General features: G+C 30.3%; 1 protein-coding gene across 1 annotated transcript; it reads left to right on the forward strand.

Moving 5' to 3' along the window:
- The first annotated feature begins 7,954 nt into the window (after positions 1-7,954).
- LOC107436916 (putative serine/threonine-protein kinase DDB_G0284251) lies at positions 7,955-11,190 on the forward strand. Its single transcript, XM_016048744.1, has 3 exons — positions 7,955-8,529; positions 9,612-9,792; positions 10,867-11,190. The coding sequence occupies exons 1-3, from the start codon at positions 7,955-7,957 to the stop codon at positions 11,188-11,190; spliced, it is 1,080 nt and encodes a 359-aa protein (XP_015904230.1).
- Positions 11,191-13,119: the final 1,929 nt, after the last annotated feature.

Below are 13,119 nucleotides of genomic sequence, written 5' to 3' on the forward strand. Positions count from 1 at the left end.
AATTTTTCTTGGCAACAGTATAAACATATTTGCAATGTATTTGTATAACATTTTTATTTATGGTACTTAAGTATTAAACCAGCAACCAATTTAACCTATTCAGAAAGTAAATTTATATGTGGTTCAAATTGTAATTTTTGCTCATTTTTTGCATGTAAGAAGTTATCTTTGTATTTTTTTTCTTACCCTTTCACAATAAATTACTTTCTAAAAATAAATTTGAAAGATAACGAAGGCACAGTGTTGGTGAAAATGGTTGACGCGATAATACGTTAATATTCTCTCAGGATTCTAATATTTATAAGAGTGAAAATATAAAATTTATTGAGTAATAAACAGGAAATAAAATTTACAAACATAAATAAACACTATTTAAATTGAACATAATATGCTGCTGCATCCATATAGGCTTTCAAAGGCATGTGGTTTATTCTCGTTTTCAATGCAGTTAACCTTTCATTCGAGTGCTTGTATTTTTTTTTTTTGCACCGGTGGGTTCTGTGCCCCACACAGCAACATAATTTTTTCTGCATCGTTTTCGTGATCAATTTTTTTTATCATATCTATGAATATGTAAATATTTGGGTTTGATGTCACTCCTCTACGGCTTAGTTTGGAGTGCCACCCCTCGACATGGTTATTTGTCCGCACATTGTCATTGTTGTCAAAGTGGTTCCAAATGTGCCTACAAAATAAAACAAAATAATATTAAAGACGAGTAAATTAAAGTACATTAACAATTATAATAAAAAAAAATTGAGATTTTAATGTTTTTTCTAAAACGTTTTTCAAATGAATAACAGAACTTTTTTCTTTAAATTGATGCAATTTCATCAGTTTTCTTTTAGATATTATGATTATTTTACATTCTATGTTTCATTTTACTTATACTTTTATCCCAGAAAATTAATTTCTCATAAATTTACTAATTATTTCATTAACTCATAGTGGATGTTCCCTTATACACTGTATGTTTTTATTCATTTTATTCTATGTTGCCCACCATTGATTTTGCATGGTACCTAGTGGTCACTTTAAGATAAATTATGCAATAAGATTATTTTTTCTTTTAAATTTCTTTCTTTATTTTGAAAATTAATGCCAGGGAAAAGTAAGTTAAGTGCCTAGAAATTTTCTTTCGCCAGGATGTAATAAAAGAAGAAATATTCTGTGTTAAAGGCTTATTCAGTATGAATGGTTTAAAGTTTCTTTATTGTTATAAACCTGTACAGGGTGGCCACCCACCTTGAAAACCTGGAATTATCAGGAAAATTTTTTTATGCTGGAAAAATCAGGGAAATTTGGATAGAAACCTAGAAAAATCAGGGAATTTTAAAGAAAAGCTAAAAAAAATTTCTGTGATATTTTTTTAAAATTTCACTAGTTTAAATTATTTACTAATTTTCTTAATTTAAATTATTTTATCTGATTAATTTAATTTTCAGTTCTAATAATTTAAGCATCTAAATAATTTAAATTTCTTAATTTAAATTATTAGACTGAAATGTATTGCCAAACAGGTGAAAAATCATTACCTTACCAATACTTTGTTTGCATCAAAATTTGCTTCATTATAACCCTGTTAAACTAGAATGTGACATAAATTTCTCCCATAGTTGCTAAACGATTGTAGAAACCTTTGACTTCTTTGGAGACTATGGGACTGCAATTTGGGAAGGGGTTGGGATATTTGCTTCGGTTTTTAATTTCTATGTTCGACACCATGGAATTACCCAATTGTAAAAACAAAAACAATTGACTAATCTAAACTAAGAAACCATGTGGTTAGATTGAAATTCTTTAAATATTCTAATAAGAAAAAATATGTTTTTCTACAGAATATACAACAAGAAATTTGACAATTTTGCCTTTACGAATACTGGATATTTCGTAAAATAATAATGCTAATTCAACACAAACAACAATATTTAAGCATTTGACTTTGGATATTGGTTTAAAGAAAATTATATCAATGTATTTTATAAAGAGCACTGTTTGGATCAAATACAGTACAAAAGGGCTCTATATTGAAATGTAAATAAATATAAAAATTTATTGATGTTTATAATACCATGGAATTATTTTCTTTTACTTAATGAAAATATTTTAGACAGTACTCATCCAAGGTTTTTTAACAGTACTTATCCAAAGGTCACTCTGTATTTGCTATCTCGTACATTTTGTGCAAAAACTACTTAACAATTTTAAAAAAAAATTATTCATTTAAAACAACATATTCTACAATACTAAACATATTATTTTCTCCACATCTATTCATTATGATATATTGAGAATAACATTTTAAATATAATACTTCATAATATATACACTTTTTTTGTACCCACCTACAATTAATGATTAAAAAAAATAGTGTAATGACCTGGAAATTTTAAGATTTTATCTGGAAAAATCAGAGAATTCTGAAATCTGATTTGAGTGGCCACCCTGAATTAGTGCATTGTGTTTATGAAATAGTTGGATATTAAATAGCAGCAACAGCTATCAATGTTTTGTTATAGTTTAATTGACAGCTGTGTCATTTTAAATGAAAAGTTCTCTGACATATTCTAAATTTAGAAAGCGCTTCTTTGATTGAATTTTTACATGTGGTAAAAAAGAAAAACGATTTATTATGCAAAGTTTAAGATTGAAGATGAAACTCATTATTTAAGTTTATTGTTATTATATATTAAATTCACCTTAATGTTTGACCACATATTAGCCAAACATTGCTAGTGCTGTGTAGAGGATACTGTAAGATTTGGATTGTAATTATTTTTAATCGCCATACTGCAGATCTAGTCTCTTTTAATTATTTTCAGTTAAGTGCTTCTGTTTTTTTTACGACAATTATATTTTTTAAATATGGAAAAAGGGAAGTGAGAAAAATATATGAAATTTATTTTAAATATGTCTTTTCTATTAAATTAATAAAATTGAAAATATTTATTTTCTATTAATATATGAAATTTTTAAATTTAATTTTTACAAAAATCTTACATTTACGCATAAATAAATTGAGAATGCATATACATGCATAATAAACATATTATTGGATGTTCTGGCAAAATAAAAATTGATATTTCTACAATACTGCTTGAGAAAATTCTTCTTCTGAAAAGTGTAAGCTGGCTGATATGATTAATAGCAAGTTCATAAAGAAAATGTACAAACCAAAATTCTTTCTCCAGTTACTTGATCATCAACGAGGAGAAAGTCTCGATTGTCAATGGTTTTTGCCCATTTACCATTGATTTTGATTCCTGCCAAAGTGTTTGGCAAAGGCGGTAATGCCTTTGCCCTGGCTCTATACATGGTTTGACAGGCAGTTTTTATATTTGGCATACTCACTGCTATATCAATGGTTCTGGCTGCTTTCCCTATTTCCTCCCTGAAAATTATATATCCAATTATGATTTGAATTTTTAAAATAACCATATGATAACTAAGAGAACATTTTTATGAACATGTACAAAGTTAAAGAATGCATTTACACAGTAAATCCCTAATTAGGTAAATTTATAACTAAAAATTGGCTGTTTGCTAATATGTGTTATGTTATTGACCCTCATAGCAACATAATATGACAAACAGCACTACTTATTTACGTTGAGCACAATTTTCCTCTGTAGTTACTGCCGAGTTTATTGCGAATGAGTGTATATAGTATTATCTTAAAAATTAAAAAAAGAAGCTAGATGAAATGGAAAGAACTAAAAATAATAATTGAAATTATGTAGTTATAAGTACAACAGAAATAAAATTCAATATATTGCAAGAAAATTTAATTTAGTTTGTTTTTAATAGTTCTTTCATGACATCCATATATTGATACTTCAATAACTTCAAATATTAATGTTTCTAACATCAATACTCTAAATTTTACTTAATTATCTATTAATATTTTAAATGCAAATATTTTTTAAAAAATTTGTAAAAAAAAAATCAATTAAAAAAATTTTTAGGCTCATTTTTTAAATTATATTTACCTTATATATTTTTGATAAGTTATGTAAACATAAATTCTGCATAATAAATATTAATTTAAAATACCTCAAGCATTTTATCTAGTATGTAAAATATATACTATTTTTATTTGCGAAGAATACAATGGATTAACAGTTATTCTAGGCATAATTATTATGTTTGTTAAATTTAATGCATACATAAAGTTGGCATAGGACACTTCAACAGTTTTTTTTATCCATCATAAAGTTAAGTTAAAAGTGTTATAAGTACAAAACTGATCATAAACTTGAGTATAAAACTGTTAAGGAGACAAGTAATTCTTTTAGTTTGAAAACTTTTATTATGATTTCCAATTCTAGGTTTTTTTATTTTCAGTTTTATATTAATGATGAGTAACTATAACTAAAAAATCAATACTAACTTTAACTTGATTAACTTTTTTTTTGTTTGATATTTTTTTTTTTTTTTTTTTTTGCATCTCTCATTTTTCCTTTTTAGTTTGATAGAAACTACTTCAGTTTTTTTTTCAATATCATAGAAATCGTCATGAAGCCATCTTCATTAGAAGAATTACTTGTTTCATTTTTAAAAATGCAAAACACTAAGTATCTATCTTTACCACTTTCTTAGCAGGAATAGGCACAGTTGCTGTAAGTCTGCAATATTTTCTAAATTAAATTTTTTTTTATTTTGTATTAGCTTCAGAACAGTATTTATTAAATTATATCTTTCAGTTATAATATTTAACTGTTCTCTAATTATTCAAACAACGTACATTAATTTACAAATTGCAGGGAATTATTTCTGGCCTTACCATTTCTGAGAAGAATAGATTATTATATGAACTAAACTGAGAATTAATCTTATATTTTCTAAATGAATATATTTTATTTTGAATAAACTTTCAAAGTTATAATTAAATTTCTGTTTGTTTTTTAAATTGCATTTATAAATTTACTGGTTAAATGTTTAAATTTGCATAAAAATTTGTATTTTAAAATTTATATAAAAATAATTTTATTAATAAATTAGCAATACGTTTAATAGTTTAAAAAGTTGTTTTGAATGTCTTTTTCCTGTATAAAATGAATGAGCGATTTTCTTATTAAATATGTGACTTATAACACAGACTCTTGTTTACGGCCCTAATCAAATTAGTTTTTTTAATTAAGTTTTCACTTTGTTTTTATATTTGTATCAAAAAATATTATGTCAAAAATATTAAGATGAAATTAATGTTTAAATAATAATAATCGTATAAATTCGGTTGTAAAATTTTGAAAGCGAATTCGATGTATAATATTAAGCTGGGTATTATAATGAAGATAATAATATTTATTAAAGTAAATTAATTACCTGTATATTTTTGGTACTGCCTCCGACAATTCTTCTTTTGACCTGTTCTTCAATGTGTTGCAGAATTCCTTTCCTCTAATTTTATCAAAATCGGGTGCATGCCCGTGGATTTCAATTGATTTTTTTATGAAGCCATTTTTCATAATTATTTTGGCCTTACAATTACTATCTTCGCAACGCCAATATATTGTGTCACTTTTATATTTACGATAGATATTGTACAGATAATTCTTGTACAGCAAAAGATAACCATTTCTGGAAGATTTGATATATTTCAATTGGGACATTTTCGAAAATGGCTCCAAAAAAAAGGGGTGAACTGTATATGTTAACGAGAGTATAATTGAACGATGGTAAGGGAAAAATGTTTTTCCCTTTCAAGTTGTTTTCCTGGAGAAAAAGGATTCTGTCCCCTATATAAAATCCCTCTATGGAAATAGTACCCTCCCCCTACAAACGGACCCTCGGTGCCACAGGTGCACATCATTAATTATCTTTTAGGTCTGAAATGGGTTAGGTGAAAAGAAGAAGACACCATTTTTAGCGCCTTCCTCTCAAATAGACTAATTGAAATTTTCTTATCATTTTTAAGATCGGAGAGCTAAAATTCCCTCTTAATGTTTCAGGCCACTAGTAAATGAAAAGATATCGATTGGAAGAGTGGCTATTAAATGATATCAGTCACTGACTCATTAAGAAAGAGGAAAAATAGGCGTCTAAATTATTAGAATCTACCAGCCACTGGTTACTGAGTGAAAGTTTAAATTTTCAGGTCCAACTATAACCTTCAATTGGTTACTTTTTTTTAAAACATATCATCCATTAGACGATGTGCGAACAGAGAACATGTGGGTAATAAATCAATTTATTAAAAACCAAAACAACACTCTTACTGCCACAGAATAAAGGGAACTTATTAAACAATCTTTTAATCAATAAATACAGATCTGAATTAAAAACACGATTAGAATATTTCCATTTTTATTTATTTAAGATTTTATTGCCCTTTTCTTTTCTATATTCTTTAGAGATTTTTTTAATATTTTTATTTTATTTCCAATGAGCTGCACAATCAGTTTTTCCCGATGAGCAGACTTACTGCGTTCTCCAGAGGTGGTATCCACTCTTTCAGGACCACCACAATGGGTGAGATACCGTTGGTCCTGTTAATTTGGACGTCTAGTTTCTGCCATACTAGATGGCAGCACCGAGACTCTATTTGGATGCTAAAGTGCACTAGGAATTTAATTTTGCCGGAAATGCCAAGAGCCAATAAGGCACCCCAGGGATCTTTTACATGCCGCATAATCATACGACATGGCCGCTGAGGATTTTCTGCATCCCGAAAATCTGGTGTCTGGGCCGGGGATCGAACCCGCAGACTTGAGCTCAGAAGGCCGACGACAAACCAACTGCCCCACCCAGCCACATTTTTTAAATATAAAATTGCATTTTCGGTTATGAGTGTAATTAAAGGAAACGATGGAAACTTATTCTTGCACCTACTTTACGTGTTGTTATTACTGGTATGACACCTAGAATTAACATGGTAATTTAAATAGCAGCAGCAACCGCATTAAAATCAGTCACTTACTTTTTGAATTGTTCATTAATTCCTTTTCATTTTTTTTCATATTTGCTTGTATTCTTTTGTTTCCCTCACATGGATTTCGTTTCGCTATTTTGTTATTTGATTACGAAAAATAATATTTGTATCTGAATTAATATGAATTTCATTTATATTTAAATAGGTTTAGGATCAAAATATCTTTCATTGTAGTGTATGAATAATCAAATACAAACTGGTCAAAAAAATTGTTTAGGTAGAGCAACTTTGCTTTGGTAGCAATAGAATGAGAAAATGAGATGAAGTCATTAAGTGCTGTAGAAATCAACTCAACTTTATAATCACCACAGAAAAGTTGGAACCATTTGATAGCCGGTGAAAATAAAGAGGAGTTAAAAGAGTTGATTTTCAGAAACACTTTTAAATTTCTCAACAATCAAATAGATTTTGATTTTTTTTTCTCGCCATCCTCACAGAAAATTTGAACTATTTTGATAGCGTTTTTAATTAATATGTGACCTCTAATAAGTATACATTTTTAAATTCATTGCTAATAAGGATTCTATATCGATGCATCAAGTCTGGTCATCAAGCAACACCTTGTATATTGATAACTATATTATATGGGTATTAAACTATTCGTGTTTGAATTTAAATGTTTTTAACTGGTACTTAATGGTAAAATATTAATAACATTAATGTTTGCCTTAATATTTCATTTCAACATACAATGTTTTTAAACAATTCATGTTTGCTTTAATATTTAACTTATTGACTTTGAACAATGAAATGCAGATTCTTTATTTTTAACAGTAGAAAATGTAATCATGTTTTCATTGAATAAAACATTTCATTATTTCTTAAAAATTAAAATACGATTGTTGGTACATGAAAAATAAACTATATTCATTGTTAAAAACTAGTAAAAATTCTTTGGAAAAACCATTTTTGGTCATTCCAACTTGTACTTTCAAGACTGATTGTGTGCTTTAGAGTTCTTGCTTAACAGCAAATTGATTTGGAAAATATTTTTTCCTGCGCTTTGAGAAAGAAAATTGAGAAATGGGTGATCATTTTGATGAAAGTGATCATGATTTGGGTCAAGAAGAACCCATGCTCCCCGATTCATCCGGGCAGCGATACCAACACAAAAGAGATGCCATGAAAATTTTAGAAGCTAATCACTTCGTATGCATTGAAAAGCTTGGGTCTGGCGCTTTTGGTGACGTATACAAAATGATGGACTTCTCTGGCCAAGAAGTTGCCGTCAAAGTTGTATCTCTTGAGGTCACTAAAAAAAGTGAAATTGAAATTTGGCCAAAAATGCGCCACCCAAATATAATCCCCCTCCTGCGATATATTAGCTTCAGTAACCCTGATGTAGGAGTTTTTGTAATGCCCGTACACAGGGGCACTCTGAAGGATGCAGTCCAAAACGAGCACTTTTTGAGTCAATCAAGTGCCCTAGACTGCCTCAAATCATGGCTTTATGATACTCTTTGTGGTTTGGCTTACTTGCACTCCAATGAGGCGTGTCACTTGGATTTGAAATCCGATAACATCTTGATTTCGCAAGATTACAGAGCTGTCATATGTGACTTCTCTTGTCTTGCATCTGCGACAAAGGCAATACCAAGGTGAGCCATTTAATATCAGTTTCATATTAGGCAAAATGTATTGCTTAGTTTATTTTCATTTTAAGATTAATTTTATTTTCCTATTTAGTTTTTTTATTTGCAATGTTTTCAAATTTAACTAAGATTATTATTAGATTATAATCTCTTTAACACAAACGGACGAATTTTTCTACTACGAATCACAACGTTGAATAATTTGACAATTTTTCTTACAATTGCTTTTTCTCATAACTCTATAATAAAAACATGTATTATTAAAAATACAGTGAAACATATATATACGGTATATTTAAACAATATCCAATATAGCTAGGTTTACATTGGTAACGAATGCGATAAATGCCCCCCAGCGATTACCAATACTTCAATACTGAAGATAATTTAATACGATACGAATTCCGCATCCAGCTTGCACCAACCGCATTGCTGACGTAAAATATCCTCAGTGGTAGACGGATAATGGGTTAGAGTCTCCTTGCCGTCTGGCTAACCAGTGAGATTTTCCTCTACATGTAACACAAATGCGGGTTAGTTCCATCAAAAAATCCTTCACGAAGTCAATTTTCGCCCAATACTTGATTCAGGAGTTCCCTTGTCTTCTGGATTATTTTCAAAATTACAAGGCTATGGAGCAGGGCATTAGTAGTTGAAAATCTAAAATTGGATTGGTTGTTCAATGGCGGTTATAATATAAAATAAATACAAACCCTAAAATGCTTTATTAAGAATGACTACACGGTCTTTTTAATGTTAAAGTGGACGTATGCTGTCATTTTATTTAATTTTTGATTTTAAGACAGAATAAAGCTAAATACAAAATTAACATTTCGAGCTGACACATCTAAACAAAATAAGTTTAACTGTTATAGCTCTTTAAAATTGCTTTGGTGTGTTGCATCCGGCCAACTTGAAGCTGAGTAAACGTTCTTTAATTTTCAAACAACTCCAAGATGTTGTCTCGCTTGCTGCTAATTTTATAATGATTCGATTTCCCCGGGTTACTTTTGACTCACGGTGAAGGTTTTGCATAATAATTTAATTTTGTTTTTCTGGAATGAACTTGGATTGCCGAGTGTGTATAGACCTCCAGAAGCTTGCCTGTCACTCGGGGGTGTGACAGAGGTCGATGGCAAGGCTTTTGATATGTGGGCGTATGGAGTGATGGTCCTGGAGCTGTTCACCAGCAAAGCTCTGAGCAATGCAATCACCTGCGCTGGAAATTGGAACAGGGATATTTATCCTGCCATGTTCCACATACTGCAGGTAGATCATAAATTAATTTATATTTAATATATAAATTTTTATTTAATTTTTATGAAATAAAACCTATACTATTTATGATTTTGCATAATTTTTTCCTATAATATTTAGGTAGCATTGTCTATAAGGATTTCCTGAAAAATTTTTCTACTATAGATTAGCATCAAAATAGGTTTCTATCATAATAAATTTTGATCATTAATTCAAAAAAAAAAAAGGAAAAAAACTCAAAATAAAAAATTAATGAAAATATTTTTTTAATATTAACTATTTTTTAAAACCTTTTTTTTATCGTTTAAAATGTAAGATAAATTTAATTTTATAATAAATATATTCGTCAGTAATGCAGTAGTTTGTTTCAATATTTGATATCCAGTGTTGTACAGTTACTTAGTTTTCGTGCAAATAGAGGGCTCCACAAAAGTTCAGGCACGCTTTGAATTTTTCTATAAATTTCAAAATAGTACATATCCAGAAAATTGAAAATTTCTGAATAAATATTGTTACTTGGGCCTAAACTTCTGTGGCATTTGAAAATGCTTTTCTGCTTTAATATTTCAGACATTGTTTTTGTTTTCTGTGATATATTTCTCTATCAATTTAATACATATTCTGTAAAGTGCTTGGAAAAAATATGCATTGTTTTACAATATATAAAAATTTTTTAATGGATTTCTATACGTTTGTGGCAATTTTTATAATATATATTGCATATTACTAAGGAGTGAATTGTGTTTTCTTAGAAAGAAAGAAACCTTTTTAAGACACATAAATTATAATAATAATTCAAATTAATATAGGTGATATTAATTGAGTGAGATATTATAGGAAATATATGTGTGATATTTTAAAATAAGAAACTGAGCCTGAATTTCTCACCCTAAATATAATGAGAGATTTTTCCTAAATTTTTGAAACATTTTTTTAAAACTTTCTTATGAACTTCTTTGATTTAATAACTGATTAAGTTCCTTAAATTATTTTTGAAATGGTCTAACTTAATTAACGCTGTCCAAAAAGTAATTAAAACGCTGTTATAAATCATTCATGATTAAAATTTTGTAACTTCTTTTTTAGGGTGATGTTTTCAAATGCTCCATGAGTGGAGCGTTTTCTGCGACGGGCATTGCAGACGGACAAGTTAGGCTTGCTTTGAATTTCATTCACACTTTTTTAATGCCCGATCGAAGAAAAAGATGGAGTGCCGGAAAGGCAATCGACCACTGTTTTTTTAAAAGTGGTGGTCAGATAGGAACAGGGCCAGATGCAAAATGGCTGCATTTTTGTGGAGAGGAGAGCCAAGAAATCAGCATGCCCAGAAATCAGAGTGTTAAACGTGTTGCCGATGTCAGTGTTAAGCCACTGAATGCAAAAAAACCTAACACTGAAGCAAACACGTGAAAAATTCCTACTCATAGAATGTGAGGGTTGCAGGCGTGCTGAAATATTGGCAAAAAGAATGGAGGATTTAAATGAGGAATTTGAAGTGGTAAAATGCAAAAATGCAGCATTGGAACAAGAAGTTCGGGAGTTAAAGATTTTTTTAGAAATTGACGAGTTTGCGAAGAAGAAAACATCTGCTCCAAAAAAAAGAATGGTTTGTGAATATACTCAAACTTCGGATCATTCGAAAACAGTAACCATCCAGGAGCATTCGAGTGAGCACACTTCAGATGTGAATAATGCGTTTCCTGAAGACACATTCTTCAGTTGGGTGCGAAAAAAGTTGCTTGCAGAAACCGAATACTTCGATTCAATTTGAAATAATTGGAGATTAAAATGAAAATCAATTAAAGAACAGAATCGAAGCATGCATGAAATGAGTTTACAGATTTCACCCAATATGTTCAGAATTTCAAAGCAATAGAATAAACGCTTTAATAGAAGTGTGCAGTCACGTAGAGAATCTGCCTTAATATTTGTTTTAGGAGGACTTCTCCTGATGAAAGGAAAAGGTTCCAAAAGCAAATACACTGCTGGACAATTGCTAAGGACGGATAACACTATCATCCATAGCAACCACAAAATGAAAGGAAGCAAAAGGTAGAAATTAGAATAAGTGCGGGATATAGTAAGAAGAGGTATACGTAAGCAAAATTTTTTTCCCACATCTTTTCATCACGTGATAGCGCTGATAAGAGTTTTAAAGGTTTTGACCTGTGTGGAGAGTTGTTGTTTCAAGTCAAAGTTCTACAGGAAAGATTTAGTTGACGAACTTGAAATTTTCGGCATGTCTTTCCGATATCACCTGATGATTTTAAGCGTGGTCGAATTATTGGAAAGACCGAAGAAGGGCGAAAAATAACAGATGGGCAGTTCGACATCACTCACGGCGTTGTTTCACGGCTGTGGAAATCATTTAAAACTACTGGAATGTGTAGTAGGCGGCACGGGGGAGGTCGTGTTAGAAGTACGACGCCAGCAGAAGACAGATACATCGTCTTATCAGCAAAAAGGAGCAGGCGCACCACAGCTCAGCAGGTGGCAAATCAGTTTCCTGATTATTTCCCCAGCGTATGGAAAAATGCCTCAATCATTCTATTTCTAAAGAAAAATAAAAACCAAAGCTGCCCTGAGAGTTATCGACCAATAAGTCTTCTTAACATAATAGGCAAAATTTACGAAAAAATCATCTACGACAGAATAAAACCTCTCCTAACCGATTTACCAGATGAAAAATATGGATTCCGCGAAAAACTTGATACAACAAAACAGCTACTACGGATAATAGATTATACTGGCAGATCTCTAATTAATAAAGAAGCAATAGTATTCCTCATGATTGACATCTCTAAAGCATTCGACAAAGTTTGACATACTGGAGCAATATTTAAATTAATGCAGCTTAACTCTCCTCCCGGCATCATCAAACTACTATCCTGTTATCTCTCAAACCGTACCTTCCAAGTCAGTCTACAAAATCATAAATCAACTAAAAGAAATATCTCAGCGGGTCTCCCTCAGGGCAGCATACTAGGCCCGATACTATATATACTTTACACATACGACTTCCCCATAAACAAAGAAGACTACAACAGCATAACAGCCTACTACGCAGATGATACTGGAATTATAATCAAATCACGCAACCCCAACTTAGCCCTATTAAAACTACAGGATCAATAACTAGAAGTCGAAAACTGGTGCAGGAAATGGAAAACAGCAGACAACGCAGAAAAATCACAAATCCTTATCATTCAAAAACGAAGAATAAAAATCCAGCCAAACTGCAAACCGAAACTATTCAATACCCCCATTCCAATTGTAAAGAAAGCTACATATCTTGGTTTAGTAATAAATAGCAAACTCTCCTGGGCAGACCACGTTAAA

The sequence above is a fragment of the Parasteatoda tepidariorum genome, chromosome 9, assembly GCF_982258835.1.
Source record: "Parasteatoda tepidariorum strain Cologne lab strain chromosome 9, Ptep-v5.0, whole genome shotgun sequence".
Taxonomy (NCBI): domain Eukaryota; kingdom Metazoa; phylum Arthropoda; class Arachnida; order Araneae; family Theridiidae; genus Parasteatoda; species Parasteatoda tepidariorum.